Source organism: Lycorma delicatula, chromosome 12 (assembly GCF_047948215.1).
Source record: "Lycorma delicatula isolate Av1 chromosome 12, ASM4794821v1, whole genome shotgun sequence".
In the NCBI taxonomy this organism is placed as follows: Eukaryota; Metazoa; Arthropoda; class Insecta; order Hemiptera; family Fulgoridae; genus Lycorma; species Lycorma delicatula.
In genome coordinates this window covers 56,697,751-56,712,025 of record NC_134466.1, presented here as the reverse complement: position 1 = coordinate 56,712,025, position 14,275 = coordinate 56,697,751, and the positions used below count along the sequence as shown (strand labels likewise).

Below are 14,275 nucleotides of genomic sequence, written 5' to 3'. Positions count from 1 at the left end.
GAGTGCTCAGGGATACAGAGTAGCTGGACCGAAGATGCAACCATATCGGAGAGGTATCTGTTGAGAGCCAGACTAAGGAATGATTCCTGAAAGAGGGCAGCAGCTATTTCAGTAGTTGTTAGGGGCATGAGTCAGAATGACTTAAACGGCCATATCAACATCACTCAGTCCTCTGAATACTGCGCAGCTGAAAGCAATGAAAAACGACAGCTGCTTTTTTTCCAAGAAAATGTGGCTGTCTGCATTTTCATATAGCAATGATGGAGGCGCCTTCCTTGGTAAAATATTCTGGAGGTACACTAGTCCCACGTTCGGATCTCCGGGTGGGGACTACTAAGGAAGGGGTCACCAGAAAATTAAAAAATAACATTCTACGAGTCGGAGCGTGGAATGTTAGAAGTTTAAAAAAGGTTGGTAGGCTAGAGAATTTAAAAAGGGAAATGGATAGGATAAATGTGGATGTAGTAGGAATTAGTGAGGTTCGGTGGGAAGAGGAAGGCGACTTTTGGTCAGGTGATTTTAGAATAATTAACTCAGCTTCAAATAATGGGCAGGCAGGAGTAGGTTTTATAATGAACAAGAAGATAGGGAAGAGAGTAGAGTATTTCAAAATGCATAGCGATAGAATCATTGTAATAAGGATAAAATCAAAACCTAAACCGACAACGATTGTTAACGTGTATATGCCTACAAGCTCCCATGATGAAGATGAGGTAGAGTGTGTGTATGAAGAGATTGATGAAGCAATTAAACACGTAAAAGGAGATGAAAATTTAATAATAGTTGGAGATTGGAATGCAAGCATTGGAAAAGGCAAGGAAGGAAATATAGTGGGTGAATACGGGCTGGGCAAAAGGAATGAAAGAGGGGACCGACTTATAGAGTTTTGCACGAAGTATAATTTAGTAATTGCCAACACCCGATTTAAAAATCATAATAGAAGAATATACACTTGGAAAAAGCCAGGCGATTTTGGAAGGTATCAGATAGATTATATCATGATTAAGCAAAGATTTAGAAATCAACTCGTTGACTGCAAAACTTACCCTGGAGCAGACATTGATAGCGACCATAATTTGGTGATAATGAAATGTAGATTACGGTTTAAAATCCTAAAAAAAGGTGTCAGATGAATCGGTGGAATTTAGAGAAGATTGAGGAAGAGGAGATAAAGAAGATTTTTGAGGAGGACATCGCATGAGGTCTGAGTAAAAAAGATAAGGTAGAAAATGTAGAAGAAGAATGGGAGAATGATAAAAAGGAAATTCTTAAATCAGCAGAAGCAAACTTAGGCGAAATAAAGAGAACTGGTAGAAAACCTTGGGTTTCAGACGATGTATTGCAGCTGATGGATGAACGTGGAAAATATAAGAATGCTAGTTATGAAGAAAGTAAAAGGAACTATCGGCAATTAAGAAATGCTATAAACAGGAAGTGCAAACTGGTGAAAGAAGAGTGGATTAAAGAAAAGTGTTCAGAAGTGGAAAGAGAAATGAACATTGGTAAAATAGTCGGAGCATATAGGAAAGTTAAGGAAAATTTTGGGATACATAAATTAAAATCTAATAAGGTGTTAAACAAAGATGGTACACCAATATATAATACGAAAGGTAAAGTTGATAGATGGGTGGAATATATTGAAGAGTTATACGGAGGAAATGAATTAGAAAATGGTGTTATAGAGGAAGAAGAGGAAGTTGAGGAGGATGAAATGGGAGAAACAATACTGAGATCTGAATTTAAGAGAGCATTAAAAGATTTAAATGGCAGAAAGGCTCCTGGAATAGACGGAATACCTGTAGAATTACTGCGCAGTGCAGGTGAGGAAGCGATTGATAGATTATACAAACTGGTGTGTAATATTTATGAAAATGGGGAATTTCCATCAGACTTCAATAAAAGTGTTATAGTTATGATACCAAAGAAAGCAGGGGCAGATAAATGTGAAGAATACAGAACAATTAGTTTAACTAGTCATGCATCAAAAATCTTAACTAGAATTTTATACAGAAGAATTGAGAGGAGAGTGGAAGAAGTGTTAGGAGAAGACAAATTTGGTTTCAGGAAAAGTATAGGGACAAGGGAAGCAATTTTAGGCCTCAGATTAATAGTAGAAGGAAGATTAAAGAAAAACAAACCAACATACTTGGCGTTTATAGACCTAGAAGAGGCTTTCGATAACGTAGACTGGAATAAAATGTTCAGCATTTTAAAAAAATTAGGGTTCAAATACAGAGATAGAAGAACAATTGCTAACATGTACAGGAACCAAACAGCAACAATAACAATTGAAGAACATAAGAAAGAAGCCGTAATAAGAAAGGGAGTCCGACAAGGATGTTCCCTATCTCCGTTACTTTTTAATCTTTACATGGAACTAGCAGTTAATGATGTTAAAGAACAATTTAGATTCGGAGTAACAGTACAAGGTGAAAAGATAAAGATGCTACGATTTGCTGATGATATAGTAATTCTAGCCGAGAGTAAAAAGGATTTAGAAGAAACAATGAACGGCATAGATGAAGTCCTATGCAAGAACTATCCCATGAAAATAAACAAGAACAAACAAAAGCAATGAAATGTAGTAGAAATAACAAAGATGGACCACTGAATGTGAAAATAGGTGGAGAAAAGATTATGGAGGTAGAAGAATTTTGTTATTTGGGAAGTAGAATTACTAAAGATGGACGAAGCAGGAGCGATATAAAATGCCGAATAGCACAAGCGAAACGAGCCTTCAGTAAGAAATATAATTTGTTTACATCAAAAATTAATTTAAATATCAGGATAAGATTTTTGAATGTATATGTTTGGAGTGTCGCTTTATATGGAAGTGAAACTTGGACAATCGGAGTATCTGAGAAGATTAGAAGCTTTTGAAATGTGATGCTATAGGAGAATGTTAAAAATCAGATCGGTGGATAAAGTGACAAATGAAGAGGTATTGTGGCAAATAGATGAAGAAAGAAGCATTTGGAAAAATATAGTTAAATGAAGAGACAGACTTATATAGGCCACATACTAAGTCATTCTGGAATAGTCGCTTTAATATTGGAAGGACAGGTAGAAGGAAAAAATTGTGTAGGCAGGCTACGCTTGGAATATGTAAAACAAATTGTTAGGGATGTAGGATATAGAGGGTATACTGAAATGAAACGACTAGCACTAGATAGGGAATCTTGGAGAGCTGCATCAAACCAGTCAAATGACTGATGACAAAAAAAAAATGATGTTAAGTTTTAAATGTTGAAGCTGTGGACAGGCAAAATTTTCCAATACATCGAGGTAAGTCTTCATAAAAGAAAAATAGAACGATCAACCATAGTAACTTGTCACACATCGCCAACACTAATTTTTGGAATATCCCGATCGTGCTCAGCATTGAAAACCCAGTCATTAGAGAAAATAGAAGAGCAGATATGAAGGTATAAGGGGCAAGAATACAAAAGATGAACTAATTTATAGATTTTATAAAAGAGTTGTTCAGGCAGAGGTAAGTGCCTTTAGATTTTAAACTGCTTATAAAGCATACCAGTCACTTATCTTGATATGTGAATCTGGAACATAGATTCTAATAAATAGTAAAGATAGAAGTAAGATACAAAACAAATTGTTAGGAACGTAGGATGTAGAGGTTATACTGAAATGAAATGACTAGCACTAGATAGGGAATCTTAGAGCTGCATCATACCAGTCAAATGACTGAAGACAAAAAAAAAAATACAGTATTGATAAAATAAAGAATAAAAGCAAGTGGTAACAATAATTCATTTAAAAAAAAAAATAAAACAACTATACTGGGTTTTAATTATTCAGAAACGGTAAACATTTTATCTTTCTTATGATAACAGTGAACCTGCCTTTTAATCTGAAGTTTTCAGAGAATATTAAATGTTTTTTTAAACAATTAAGAGGGAGCTCTTGATATATAGGATTTTCAACTGTTTGATTATTATTAAAGGAATAGCCATAATACCTAGATCAGTTGTTAGAACGTATCTATTTTTAGATTTCTCTAAGTTTAATTCTCATAAATACTTCTTTTTTGTATTAATAAAAAATTAAGAGGAAAGGTTTTTCGAGTTGTTTTTAAAAAAGGTTTACTTTTGATTACATAATTAATTTGTTATTTTTACTTCACCAAGAAATCATTTTCTAAATGTCGTTATATAATATTCCAAGATATCAAAATAAATTGGTGAGGACCATACCAGAGGCGTTGTGTTTTGTTTGGGATAGAGATCTTCTTGACCAAAAAACAGTAAACAGGCTATACGTAGTCAAGAGAAACTGAATAAATTTTAAGTAAAATTTTTCTAAAAATATTCTCATACGAGTTAAGCTTAACAAATATGTTTAAGTAAAGTTTTCTCTAAATCTAACACTATTTTGTAATTTACATACATCTATAATACCCAAGTGCTAACTATGTAATGTTTATTTTATTATTTATAAAGAACTAATATTTTATTTGTTGGCAAAAATAATTATTAATTTATTTTTTTTATAATATTTTATGTGATGATGACTTTGTAAGGTTTGTATATTTGTCACTTTCATTGAAAAACATTCAATATTATAATTTTTTATAATGGGTGTGTAATTGCTTAATTATAATTATGTTATTTGATGTTATATTTAAAAAAAATTATATAATTTGTAAAAGATTACTGTGTTTGCATTTACTTAATACAGTATGATTTTTTGGAAAGAAATCATTTAGCTGTATTCAAATATTATGGGTTGATTAATTTAGTATATTATTGCTTTCTGAATCTAACACAATTATAAACAGAATTTGTCACTTTCTAAATGCTATGTTGTGTGTATTTATAACTAATAACTTCCAGGGAAGGACATAGATAAGAAAATGTTTTCATTCAGGAAACATTTTACGTGTGAATGTTTGCGGAACACAGAATGAATTGAATTCTACAGGACTATGTTTGTAATATCTCTCTTGACACTTTGCTTTTGAGTATGAATCCTAGTTGCATCATTAAATAATCAAAGTTCAAAGAAGTCATTGTGATGGAAATATGTTTTATTTATATTTATATATTTTTTTTTGAATAATATATTCATTCAATGATTAAATCCTCTGCCTGTAAAGTTATGCTTCCACTATTTTTGGATTGCTGCTAGCCAGTCACGTAAGCATGTTGGTGCTGTGAACACACTGCATTGTAAAGTTCTCTAGATGCTTTGCTGTTTTACTTCAGAATTGAAATAAAAAGAAAATAAAAGAAAGAAAGTTATAGGATAGTTAATAAAGCACTTTTTTAATTTATAGTAACAATAAAATTTTAATTTGCTATATAATTATACTTTTATTTATTTTTCTTTTAATTTTTTGGATAAGAGCTGTAGGATACTAGCTTCTACTACTAAACAGAATCACTCTTTGACAACAATTCTAACGCTTCACACAGAAATCAATTCTCTGTAGTAAACTCGTAGAGAAAGAAGTCCTTTTCAGACTCGAAACCCTAAAATAAAAATAAAAAACACATGTAAAGTGAAGTCCTGTCATCATAATGAATTATATTGCTTATAATTAAGAGTTATGTTTCTGGGAGATTTTCATGGGAAAATATGTAATATTAAGTTATTTGTGAAAGACAAGTTCAGTAAATTAACATTTTTCATACTGATAAAACCAATACTAATAAGCAATTTAAATGATAGAAGCATTAAATACATGTGGTAAAAAATTGTAATAGTATTTTGCAAATTTTTTATAATTGATAATGGTAAGGTAACACAGTTAGTGGACCTTCTTATGTGAAATAGGATCGTTCATAATCTACTTGCATTGTCTTTAATGTTGAAGGTTCTTAAGAATTTTCAACAGGATTTTGAAATAAAACAAGGTAGCAGTCATCCAGTTGCAAGTTTTCTCTATTACACTCCTCAAAAATTTTATTTTGGCATTTGTAGCTTACTTCTATCTTTAATAATTATTTGAATCTATGTTACAAATTTGTATGTCAAGATAGGTGCTTAGTATACTTTATAAACAGTTGGAAATCTAAAGGCACTTATCTATGTTTTAATGATTGTTTGAACTGGCTCACTTTTTGTATTCTTGCGTCCTTAAACGTTCTGTTTTCTGTAATGACTGTATCAAAATATATGAATTCCTTTTACGTAGCTCTGATATGTCTACACTTATTACGTTACATATCTTTGTACTAATTTCTTTCTTCCAGATGACCAATACCCTTTTACCCTTTGAATTTCCTCTTGACTTTCACAATGTCCATATTATGAAGTCAGTAGCAAGTAATGTACATGATGGTATTTCTTTCTTAAATGTTTGCTTCAATTTTTTACATATATCATCCTTAGCTGTTAAAATAGTAACAAAGTTTACTATTTAAAATCCTGGAATATTACTCTCCTTGGCTAAAGTTTGTTAAATCCAAAACTATTCAGTTTGAACTAAATATTTTCCAGTCTTAATTTTTATATACAAATAATTATAATTTCTTTTCTAATTTTGTTTTTGTTGATCTTTTAAGAATAACATTTACTTGGGCTACAAGTATAAATAGCACACTCAAAAATGTTAAATTATTTTTTACCCAATAGCTAAATGAAATAATAATTTTTAAATGTAAATTTTGAAAATTTCATCATTTAAATTACGGAAAAATGTATTTTATATAAGTTATGAGAAGGCAAGAATTTAAATCTGCAAGTACATTCCAACCCTGTACGGGAAGACACCCACTATTGTGACGTTACCAGTCGCCACATCACCCACCACCGTTCCTAGCCATGAGAGGCTTTACCTGAGGTCGTCTTTAAACCCTCTGTTTTCATCTCACAGTCATCAGTCAGGCCTCGGTAGGGATGCCACTGATGTAAATGCCTCAGCAGACATTTACATCTGTAAAATACAAATTAAATTTTGCGTTCACGTAGCCCTCAAACAGACATCTTCACATTCAACCTATCATGATTCCCACAGACTAACTAACCGAAACCGTGAATGCGCAGACACTGCTCCAAGTCTAAATTTGACAACACTGTTCATGACTGTGAATGCCTCAGAAAACGAATCAGTTGTGAGGCAAATCAGTGTTACACTCATACCAATCAAAAATTATTTTTTATGCAAAATAGATTTTCAGATCTACACCCTACAAGTCGACCAAATCAGGTCAACCTAACAAGGGGAAGCTTACACCTTACCTCATTTTGGTCCGCGCAGATGCCGGGGACAAGCCTCGCTTGCACTCCCACCCAGTCCCATCATGGACTCTTGTGTGGCATTACCAAGTCACAATCAGGACAGCCACCGATGCGACAAAGCCACGCTCCCGGTCACACAGGCTACCATACTCCGGCAAACGCAGCCTTCACCGCCAGCGGGACCCCAAATCGAATCACAAATGATACCAATATAAACCATGGCACGATGCAAATGCACCTGCCTCCAACCAGTCCAGTGCCTAGGCTGTAAATCTAGCCACCCACGATCCTGCTATGATCGATTAAACTCTTGATAAACTTTGAATTTTATTGATTTGTTATTAAATTTCCTGTAGAGCCTCAATTTCAACCTTACTGTTTTTTTTTATTGGCTATTTTCTTCCTTTTTTCGCTTACCTATCTGTTAACCCACGACTTCATTATTTTTCTTCTCTTAATAAAGTTAATTTTTTTATTCCATTGCTGTTCTTATGGCATCTCTAATATTCAGCAAAAATCAATTTGAACAGTGGTCTTCTGCATTCCTTCTTTCTAATTCTTAAGCTAACTTCTCTATTTTCTGATTGATGCAATTTGTTCCACCTTCCATTTTGTTTATTTCTTAGCTCTTTTAATTAACTTCGTTCAATATTACTTTTATTTCTACTATCAGAAGTATACTGCATTTGGAAAATTGCGGCACTGGAATTATGGAAGTGATATGATGAAACTTTCTTGATTATTACTTTGTATTTTTATTTTATTATTTTATATAACGGATATTACAATAACTGGAAGAGTTTAAAAAATGTGTTGAAAATTACCTCTTCCAACATCAGTACAGTATTGCACAAGTTTCAGTTTGTTCCAAAACTTTAACCTAATGATATTCTGCAATATATCCATAAGTAATATATACCTGCAATATATACCCATAAGTTTTCTGTTATTATGTTTTTTATTTTGTCAATCGTGTGTGGTCTTGTTGCAAAACTAAGACAAAAGTACAATCAGAAAAAACATATCTCTATATGTAATTTGTTACAAATTCCTTTTTGTGCTCTATAGTACATGTTGTTTCTAATATGCTGGCTCTCACAAAGTGTTATATCTTGAAAACATTGCATACACAACTGTACATCACTCTGTTCCACAGGTGTCAGTGAGTATAACCATCAGTGAGTATAAAAAACTATAAAAATTTAAAAACAGAATATAATCTTTATCTTTCAGGGAAGTGATACAAAAAGTACATCATAAAAGAAATCATAACACTGAATATTAATACTTCCTTCCTGTTCTTACACCAGTTTATCTCCACTAAAAGTTAAGTCCTTTTACTCCACCACGACCTCCAGTTCTCTTCAGTAACCTCTTTAAAACCTTCCTTACTTTATACCATAGCATCGTTATAACTTTTCAGCATCATCCTTGTCACCTGACTGCAGTTTTAATTTATTCTCTGGGGCAAACACTGTACTGTTCACTGATAAACGAACACTGACAAAAAACCTACTAAATGATCCACTAACAATACTTTCTTTTGGAGGTATAATTCAGTAATTTCTTCCTGCATGTTCTACAACAAAGACCTTTTTGCCATTTATCAGGATAAAAGTCATTATGGGTTATTTAATTATTGGAATAATTCAAATCATCTTCTGAATTGCGTATGAGAGGTATAATAAGTCTGTTACTTTTAGCAGCTCCTAAATCATGCACATGATTATCAAGAGCCTCTTAAAATTTTTGACACGGATTGTGCACAATAGATGTGTAAGTAGCATCGTTCATGTTATTAGTAAGCTCTTTAAATATTAAGTTACTGTGTCTACTTTTATTTTTGAATTCAACGATTCACTATTCTATTCTGTTTTATCCTGTCCCAGACTGTCGACTAATACAGTTGTTTTTGTTATTTTTTGTTTTCCATAACGGTTCTGAAGGGGTGTGGGAGTTGTCTATTTTCTCATTATTTTTATTAATAGTTTGTTATCGCATAGGTAAAGCATAGTTTTAACAGAAATGTTGCAACAGCTTTTTAACTTTTTCAAAAAGTAAATTTTTGGACTAAACAAATATACATCATGATAGAGAAATACAAAAGTTACAGGGGAAATACAAAATATTTTGTGTTCTTTTTGAAGAGCAGTGACTATTTTCATGTTTAAGTTGTACTATCTAAATAAAATAGTTTACTAAATGGCAATCTTTTTAAATTTTTTTTATACAAAATACACAATGTAAATAATTACACGTAAATCTTTTGATACAATGCTATTAACCATGAGAAGAAGGCTAATCAAATAACTCAAAACTTACTTTAAGATAATTAATTTGATGTTGTAAACAGTATGTAAGACCATTATAGGCATTGGGAAAAATGCAGGAATTTAAGTGATAACCAGTGACGGTGAAGTTTAATACTTTGTATTGCATCATTTCTTTGTTTTTAAAGACCTGCAACTGAAGAGTTTGATATATTAGAAATAAATTATTAAATGATATTTACATAAACCTAATTAAGTTATTAAATAAAGCACCTAAAAATTGATGATCATGGGAATTAATTAAAATAAATAAATGCATTTTTTAAACATTAGGTGCATCTGATGTGATAATTTAACGACTACATATAACAAAGTTGTGTTTATAAAATACACTATATATATGTAATATGTGTTTACGTGTGGACCGTATCGTCCCAGTTTGAGATAGTACAGCTACAAAATATGTTAAAGAGTCTGTGAGCAGATCCATATTCAAAGTCATTATTCTAGGTGATTTCAATAGTAAAGCGATTGCAGCAGGGAGCGCATACACCAATCGCAGAGGTGAGATCCTTACGGATATGATGGGGGCAATTAGCTGTCATTGTGTAAATGATGGCACCCCTAAATATGAGGCAAGAGGACACTCGTCAGTCTTTGACTTAACAATCGTAGACGATAGATGGAGTAGGGAACACTGGGATTGGCGAGTGTTACCACATGATGTGGCGAGTGACCATCATGCCACTATGATTACCATAAAAGGCTCAGACTATGTGACTAGAGAGAAAATGCCCTATAGTAGTTTTACAAAGGAACAGATCGAGATCATAATCGATAGAACGGCCGAAAGGATTATCAACATAGAGAATCTGACACCAGTTGCCCTGAGTAACGTTATAAGACAAGAAATGGGCAGAGTAGCTCACAGAAGAGCTAATAGACACTCAGTGTATTGGTGGAATATGGAGATTGAAACACTGAGAGGGCTCCTATAATCGCGCAGAAGAAGAAAGCAGAGACTCAGAATGCGAGACGGACAGGAGTACGAGGAGGCATGTCTGGCTTATAAAGAGACCAGACGGGCCTTAAACAAAGCTATTCGTATGTCTAAGAAAAAACAATGGCACAGACTCTGCGAGGAGTTAGACGGAGATCCCTGCGGACAGGCATACAAAATAATCACTAAGCCATTTGGAAGGCGTCTGCCCGTATTAAATAATGAGCAGGTAGAACAACAAATTAATGAGCTATTCCCCGGTAGAGTAGAAACTGCAGGAAATGTTATAGATTGCGAACCCAGACGCTTCACGTTCTCTGAACTGCACTTGGCTGTAGCAGAACTGGGTAATAGGAAGAGCCCGGGTCCAGACGGAATTCCAGCGGCACTCCTTAAAGGGCTGATAAAGAGAATTCCTTATGAAATGCTTGATGTTGCCAGCCATGTATTAGAAAACAAGACATTTCCAGGAATCTGCAAGGAATCTAGGGTGGTGTTTATCCCAAAAGGCACAAATGACAATGGAGAACCTTTATACAGACCATTGAGTCTATTAAATACCATGGCGAAGGTAGTGGAGAAGATGCTCGCTGGCCGAATCTTTAAGGAACTTGAGGAAGGAATAGGCATTAGTGGAAATCAGTTTGGATTCATGAAGGGTTGTTCGACGATACAGGCGGCGACAAAGGTGATCGACTGGGCTAAGGATACTAGGAGCGGCACATGGAGAACGAGGCGTATTCCCCTATTCATAGCTTTAGATGTAAAAAATGCATTCGGTTCTATCAAGTGGGAATCAATAAATAGGGCATTAGTGGAAAAAGGTATCAGTCCTTATTTAAGAAGGCAGATAGGGGAATACCTCTCAAATAGAGAATGCTTGGTGGAGACGCAGAGTGAGTGCCTACGTTTCAATATTTATGGCGGTGTGCCACAGGGGTCTGTACTGGGACCCTTACTCTGAATACTGGCCTTCGATGGGATATTAAGACTAGACTATCAGGATGGGGTACAAGTAATTGCCTATGCCGATGACCTGGCGATACTCATCAAGGGTAAAACAACTGTCGACGTACAAGAGAGTGCTAACAACACGTTACGGACGATAGATAATTGGTTGAAAGAGAGGGGACTCCTGGCAATAGAAAAATGTAAATATATTATGTTCACAGGGAAGAGGATTTTAGACCGTCCGGCCATCCAAATTGGAAACCAACAAATAACAGAGGTCGAAAAGATTAAATACCAGGGTGTGACTTATGAGAGGAATTGCCGGTTCACCCAGCATATAATAGACATATGTGCCAAAGGTGAACAGATGACTAAGAATTTGAATATAATAATGTCTTCGCAGAGAGCTCCAAGACCCTCTAAGCAAAGGGCGATAGCGTCCACAGTGACATCCATGAATTAAGGTATGCAGTACCAGTGTGGTGGCACTCAGTCAGGGTTAAAAGAAATTTGAACAGACTGGTTAGTACTCATAGGAGGCTGTTGCTGGGGGTTGTTTCAGCTTACAGGACGGTCTCCTATGAGGCGTTGTGCGTGTTGTCTGGGGTACCACCAATAGACTTAATGGCCCTAAATAGAGTCGAGAGGGTGCAAGGCCTCGAAGCAAATGAAGCAAAAGATAGACTTAGACATAGATGGAAAATTAGATGGCAGGAGGATGGACCAGCCAGACGCACGAAGGAGCTGATTCCAGATCTTGTATTGACTCAGTGTATCTGACTCCAGTATTAACAGAGAAGGATATAGATGAAAGGCGACTAGGTTACTAGTGTAGAATAGGGTAGGGTGGACAGCCTCAGTGGTGAGAGACGGCACGCTGAGGTGTGTCGTTCTCAATGATCCACTGAGGACTCCAAGGGTTTAGATAGGTTCTGATGAAGAAGAAGAAGAGTAAGAAAAGACCCGGTGCCACGTTACGGCTATTCGAGGTATGTCGTGGTTTCCAAATGGGCAAACAGAAAATCACTCAAAAGAGCTGACACCGACGAGCCGACCTGCCATGCCGGACGTTCAGCCGGTAGGCGGAGAGGCTCGTTAGAGTTTACCAGACACTCCCCTGGGTGGCGCAATACCAACCAGTCGGACCGACCCAGGGGAGTAGAGTGGAAAAAAAAGACCCATATTCAAAGATGTACTGATGAAATCCCAAAAATGCCAGTATATATCAACTAAAGCCAATCCTCATATTATCCTCTATATGGATCCAACAGGCATCTGGCTGAACACTACACTGCAAATGATCACAGATAAGGAGACAGTGCGTAGTAGAAAAGGACAATTTCTCACATTGACCATAAAACAAGCTCATCGAAAGGAAAACTGTTTAGGCGCTCTTCAAGGAGTCTATGTAAGCATGTATTTAATCAATAATTCTGTCAAGAAATTGGGTTATATTTATCAGGATAAAAGCACCCCATTAATGATAAATGTTTTTGCATTTATTAAATTTTTAATGTTTTTACGACCTGAAATATATGCGTTTCTTCTAGATTCTAAGAAATCAGCTGAGGACTGGTTTGGGCTTCCTGAAGAATTAGTTACCTGTCCCTTGAATTTTATAACATTTAGAACAATACAAATTGAAATATAAACTACTTATCAAACCATAAACACAGCGATATGTTTATTAAATACAATTGCAAGATAAAGTTATCAAAGAAAATAGACAAAGTAGATATAACCAAACTAGAATTAGTAATATTAAAAAGTATTCAGTATATACTAAAAATGAAAAAAAATGTTGATCACTGTTTACAAAACATGTAATACTATTACTTTGTTTATAAAAAAAAAGAAACCTCTTGAAACAACATGGCAATTGCCGTTATGTAATAACTTATGCTTAGACAGAATTTTCTCCAGGAGGGGACTAAAATTACATAACATTTTTTGTTAAAAAATGGTTTTATTTGAACATTTGAAAACGCTGAAAGTAATTAGATGCATTGCCATTCGAACCTATCTAAATCTAAATTCAGCACTTGCCTACGAGAGTTCTGGCTAAATCCTGACGAAATATCTTCCTCAAATTTATTTTTAGCTTCCAGAAGCATTTTTTTTGCACACTCACCATGCTAAGACCGACAACCGGATTTTCTGTCTATGTTGACCGTAACCAAGTTTTTACCCTGCGTAAGGGGCTGTAAAGGGATGTTTCGATAATGCACGTTGTGCAGGGCTGTGCAAGGGCGTGTAAGTGAGATTAGTAGCGTCTGATTTACGAGTAGGTAGAACAATTTGAGTTTTTTTAACTATTGCAGCTAGTTCTATCTCCTCCAGTTCGGCATTCGAGACATATATTTTTCCCGTTGGTTGTACTAAAGTTCAGCTTCACCGAAGAAATCATTAAAATTCTACATAACTTGTAGTTTTAAAAAAAATGTTCATACGTCATATCAAGCATTACGTGGGGGTGCAACGTAAACAATGAGAATGCGGGCAAGTTCTCTTCAGAAAAACGCTGTTTCAGTGACATTATTAATTAATCTACGTAAGGAATATTTAGTGATATTCTGCAAAACTCGACAGGAGTCTTTGCTAGTGGATTGGAAGGATGTTTGTACTGATTTATGACTAGCGGCATATTGAAATCCGTTCAAGATGCTCAGCGATTGTTTCAGCTTTTTCTATAACAATTTCACTTTAAACAACCGCATTTCCACGGTTGTTTTCTCATGATGTCTGTTGTTTTTTTTTTTATGTGATTTCCACCTTGAAATAAGTCCACATTTTTTGACTAAAGAGCGTTTACCAATGTTTGAAGGAGTGTCGAATGTTTTGATATCTGGCAAAA

The 14,275-nt window shown here is 34.7% G+C and overlaps 1 protein-coding gene and 1 long non-coding RNA gene across 5 annotated transcripts in view; one reads left to right on the top strand and one right to left on the bottom strand.

The window, feature by feature from the left end:
- LOC142333520 (uncharacterized) overlaps nt 1–14,275 on the top strand; it is an 85,194-nt gene that overhangs the window by 12,745 nt on the left and 58,174 nt on the right. The window lies entirely within an intron of this gene.
- Nucleotides 5,279–14,275, bottom strand: part of LOC142333518 (uncharacterized) — a 57,046-nt gene continuing 48,049 nt past the window's right edge. For all 4 annotated transcript variants that reach the window (XM_075380787.1, XM_075380788.1, XM_075380789.1 and 1 more), the window contains 2 exons: nt 9,523–9,666; nt 5,279–5,489 (listed from right to left, as the gene is read on the bottom strand). In XM_075380787.1, coding sequence (XP_075236902.1) covers nt 5,436–5,489; nt 9,523–9,666 — 198 coding nt within the window. In that variant the 3' untranslated portion in view covers nt 5,279–5,435. The remainder of the gene's footprint in view (nt 5,490–9,522; nt 9,667–14,275) is intronic.